This window comes from Sinocyclocheilus anshuiensis, unplaced genomic scaffold (genome assembly GCF_001515605.1).
Source record: "Sinocyclocheilus anshuiensis isolate Anshui unplaced genomic scaffold, SAMN03320099.WGS_v1.1 scaffold1151, whole genome shotgun sequence".
In the NCBI taxonomy this organism is placed as follows: domain Eukaryota; kingdom Metazoa; phylum Chordata; class Actinopteri; order Cypriniformes; family Cyprinidae; genus Sinocyclocheilus; species Sinocyclocheilus anshuiensis.
In genome coordinates this window covers 353,289-358,371 of record NW_015548202.1, presented here as the reverse complement: position 1 = coordinate 358,371, position 5,083 = coordinate 353,289, and the positions used below count along the sequence as shown (strand labels likewise).

Sequence of the window (5,083 nt, the reverse complement as noted above, 5' to 3'; positions counted from 1 at the left end):
TTTAAAGTTGTTCAAATGAAGTTCTTAGCAATGCATATTACTAATCAAAAATTAAGTTTTGATATAGTTATGTTAGGAAATTTACTAAATATCTTCATGGATCATGATCTTTACTGAATATCATAATGATTTTTGGCATAAAAGAAAAATCGATAATTGCACTTTTATTTTGGCGGTTTTCCATTGATCAAATAAATGAACACAGTGACAGGCTTCGCTCTGAAACATGCAGCGCTTTTATTTATTAAATTAAATCACAGCCTTTGGGATCTGATAATCATATTGCAGCCCAAATTCTGTCATCTTTGGATCAATAATGATGTAAGTTTTTTTTTAATACAATATTTTAATACTCTGAAGTACCATATTAATACCATAGTGCATGAATATGGTAATTATAAAGCACCAAGGTATCGTCATTCACGTTCATTGTGTGGAAATGAGCAGTATGAATATATGTATATTCAATCTTTTGTTGTGTAAAAAGTGAACCTGTTTGAAGATTGATCATGCATGATTCCTTCATGTCCAGTCGTGGTTTGTTGTATCAGTGTGTGTCAGCGGAGCCGTCTTCTCTTTCTTTCAGAGGAAACATCACGCTGCAGAAGATCCCGGAGTCTAACATGGCTCTGAGCGTGTTAGGTGTGTTTCTGGGATTGCTTCTGGAAGTTTCCACACACGGACCCTCCAGCGTTCCCAGAAGCTCATGGAGGCACGATGGTGAGTGAAGGGTTAACGTTTCTCTTGTCAGAAATGAAACCTCTGCAGGTGCAACATGTTTGCTAAAAACACCACACGTCTAACTTCCTGTGCTTATAAAACATGCTTCTGAATTGTGTGTATAAATATATTCTTTTTTTAACATTGATAATAAATCAGCATATTAGAATGATTTCTGAAGGATCACGTGACGCTGAAGACTGGAGTAATGATGCTGAAAATTCAGCTGCGCATCACAGGAATACATTTCATTTTAACATATATTCACATAGAAAACAGCTATTTTAAATTGTAATAATATATCACAATATTACTGTATTTTTGTTCCAATAAATGCAGCCTTGATGAGCGTAAAAGTCTTCTTTCAAAAACATTTCTAAAACTGACAGCCCTAGATTTTTGTACAGTATATAGTACAGTTCAGAAGCATGTTTCAGAAGCACAGGAAGTCACGTGTGGTGTTTCTGACGTCCTGTAAGGGCTTTGGTTTGCAGCGTCTGCCTGGTCTCTGACAAAAACACTAGCAACCTGAGAGCTGCAAGTGTGTAGTACACACACTCACACACCCGACTGGCAGCCAAACACAAACTGAAGGGTGCCAGTGACACATAAATCATCATCTATGAATGCACAGGCTCAAATATCCACATATACTACATGTAGTATATAAATATAATTTACTAAGCCTAAAGTGTTCAAGATCCACAACCATTGCATTTTGGGTTGGTCATTTGTTTGGCTCTTTAGCTTGTTTACTTTCTTAATACATGCTATTTAATGCTGATTAATGTTCATTTAATGGCAATAATAACAGAACAGGATTTAAAAAGAAGCATTAACATTGGCGTATGTGGCAGTGCTCTAATGTCATAGTAGAAATGTCTTTTGCTGAGCCGAATCTGAATGACACACACACACGTTTGGATGGAGATGTTAGAGTTTTATTGTGCTGAAGATGAAATGAATGACTCATAAGTTTGACCGCTGCTTCATTCGGATCAGTAAATCATCTGCTGCTGCTTTCATAGAGTTCAGGATCTCCTCTGGAAGAGATTCGACCACGACCAGCTGGATAATTCAATTTTTACTGCCTTAAAATACTCTTGAAAGTTGATTTAATTTCATGTATTCATTCAGCAGACAGAAAGAGAAGCAAATATTCCAGATCTATAAATGATCTTTTTGCTGCTTCAGAAAATGTTCCACATCTCTATAAATACGCAAAGATTTGAAATAACATTTGGAATCAAAATTTGGAATAATTAAGATTATTTAATGTTTAAAAGGAAGTCTCTTCTGCTCACCAAGGCTGCATTTATTTGACCCAAGATACAGTAAAAATTGTGAAATATTATTGCAATTTAAAATAGCTGTTTTCTATCTGAATATATGTTAAAATGTAATTTATTTCTGTGATCAAAGCTGAATTTTCAGCATCATTACTCCAGTCTTCAGTGTCACATGATCCTTCAGAAATCATTCTAATATGCTGATTTGTGCTCAAGAAACATTTCTGATTATTATCAATGTTGAAAACATTTTGGGGGGGGATTCTTTGATGAAATGAAAGTTCAAAAGAACAGCATTTACTTGAAATAGAAATATTTTGTAACATTATAAATGTTTTTATCGTCACTTTTGATCAATTTAAAGCATCCTTGTTGAAGTATTCATTTCTCTTTTTAAAATCTTACTTCAAATGTTTGAGCGGTTGTTCATTAAAGTTTTTACAAAAATATTGGGCAGCACAACTGTTTTCAGCATTGATAATAATCAGAAGTGTTTCTCGAGCAGCAAATCAGCATATTAGAATGATTTCTGAAGAATCATGTGACACTGAAGACTGGAGTAATGATGCTGAATGATGCACAGCAATAAATTACATTTTAATATATATTCACATAGAAAACAGTTATTTTAAATTATAATAATATTTCACAATTTTACTGTATTTTGGATCAAATAAATGCAGCCTTGGTGAGCAGATAAGACTTCTTTCAAAACATTAAGAATCTTACAATCTGAACGATCTTCTTCAAATTTCTTTTCCGGATATTTTTCTCTTTGAATTTTCAGTTATGTCTGGTTTGCCCACAAACCCCGTCTGATGTGAGCTGATCTGTGTGTGTGTGTAGATGTGGATCTGCTGGAGTTCTGGGAGCCGGATGTGTTCAACTACACGACTCTGCTGCTGAGCGCGGAGCGCGGCGTGCTGTATGTCGGCGCTCGAGAGGCCGTCTATGAGCTCAACATGAGCAACGTGTCAATCAAGAGCAACCAGGTGAGAATTACTCCAGCCGTCTGCTTCCTGATACAGCTGAAGTGTCTTTTATATGATGACGTTGTATTGACTCTGCTCTCTCAGCTGCTGTGGAAAGTTCCAGAGAACGACATGTCGATGTGTATTTTAAAGGGCAAATCTAAAGAGGTAATGTGGAAAAATACTCAAAGTGACCTTAATCTGGTTGTTCTAGCACTGATGGTGGATTCTGTTACTGAAATGTTTTTTTGTGCTCATGTGACAGACGGACTGTCGAAACTACATTCGAGTTTTGCAAGTGCTGGATGAAGACACTCTGTATGTTTGTGGGACTCACGCATTTCAACCCGTCTGTGATTATCTGGTGTGTACAAGCCTTAGTATTGACTTCATAAACCTTTAAATCATTTCAAGTGTCAACCAAACTTGCCAACAAAGATTGCATTCACTGTTTCAGCTGCTTCAGTTTGGGAAGCATTTTCGATACATTTTTCAGTAAAGTGATTTAAATCCTGAACTGAAGCAACCAGCTCCCAGATAAATTACATTATAACATTTCGAATAACATTTGATGCAAATAAGTATTGAAAAAAAAAACTTTTTGCATAAAGCCAAATAACAACCAAATCACCCAAAGCAATAATAACACTGAAAATTCAGCTGTTAAATAGTTTTTTTTTTTTTTAAATAAAGTTTAAATGACTCTGATTCATGACTTCAGCAGAAGAATATATAATCATTTAACATCTGAGCATCTGAAAACACTTTCTTTATGATCCAGTGTTATTTTAACATTATATATATATATGCTATTATTAATATTTTGCATTTAATTTTTTACGTTTTATATTATATATACTTTTAGTTTAAGTTTTAGTAGTTTTGTTATGTGCTTTTGATATTACTATTTTTTCAAATATTTTATTTCTATTTTTAGTCATTTTAGTACTTTAACTTACACTTGTTTTTTTTTAAGTTCTATTTATTTAGTTAGTTAGTTTTAGTACATATTTAATTAATTAATTTTTTTTTTAATTTTTAAGTTCTGGTTTTAGTTGACAATAACAGCACTGCTTGGATTTCTGCTTTTAGGAACTAGTTGTTCCGCAACAAACGCTTTGTTAGCAGTTTCAAACAATGTGACATTTTGGTTCGTCTCTATATTGTCAAAACTTCCCTGATATTTTGATAGCAGTGGCTCTGTAACTACCTTTCTGAATATTCATACAATAGTTTCCTCTTTCAGTCGGATTGCGTGATCATGTGACTCTGTGAACTGAACTTTATATCTGCTCTATTTCTTACTTTGCTAAAACGTCTTCGTCTCTCACGGCCTCATTTCTCTTCAGTCGCTGCAGAGTTTCCGCTTGCAGGACAGAGCAGAGGACGGCAGGGGGAAATGCTCCTTCGACCCGGCCCAGAGCTTCACCAGCGTGATGGTTGGTGAGTTAACGCACATCTGCAGGACAGTCTCAGTGTTTGTCTGCTGCATTTCCAGTAGTACTGACTGGTTGCCTGGCTGTTTGTTGTTTAGATGGTGAGTTGTACTCAGGAACGGCGTATAACTTCCTGGGCAGCGAGCCGATCATCTCCAGATCTTCTCTGTCTCAGAGTTTACTGCGCACAGAGTATTCAACATCCTGGCTCAACGGTACGACGCTAACGAGTCCACCGCCGTATAAAACAACAGTGCGCTTATGAATATATAAGTATGTAGCGAGAACAAAGTCCATCCAGACCATTTGATAAAGCAAAAACGACATCAAAATCATCAGCATTATGAATTCAGTTATTGTTATTGAAAACCAAAACTATTAAAACATGTTTTTGTTAATTAAAATAAAGATGGGGGGGGGGGAGGGTGTAACTATTAGATGAAAAATTTAGAAATGTTGACTTGGCTACAAACTGAAATATGTTTATTGAAACACTGGAATGACTACATTTTAAATAAATAAATTAAATGGAAATAATAATATATTTAAAAAACTAATACAAATGACAAAAGCACATAAAATCAGTAACAAAAATGTTCATATATAAAACTAGTATTAAAATGAAAAACTGAAAATATAAAAATAAAAGCTAATTTAAAATATTAAT

At 34.7% G+C, this 5,083-nt stretch overlaps 1 protein-coding gene across 1 annotated transcript in view; it reads left to right on the top strand.

Moving 5' to 3' along the window:
* LOC107653347 (semaphorin-4D-like) overlaps positions 1 to 5,083 on the top strand; it is a 33,609-nt gene that overhangs the window by 14,657 nt on the left and 13,869 nt on the right. The window contains exons 3-8 of the mRNA XM_016440041.1: positions 587 to 720; positions 2,856 to 3,001; positions 3,086 to 3,148; positions 3,246 to 3,344; positions 4,330 to 4,423; positions 4,515 to 4,631. Coding sequence (XP_016295527.1) covers positions 587 to 720; positions 2,856 to 3,001; positions 3,086 to 3,148; positions 3,246 to 3,344; positions 4,330 to 4,423; positions 4,515 to 4,631 — 653 coding nt within the window. The remainder of the gene's footprint in view (positions 1 to 586; positions 721 to 2,855; positions 3,002 to 3,085; positions 3,149 to 3,245; positions 3,345 to 4,329; positions 4,424 to 4,514; positions 4,632 to 5,083) is intronic.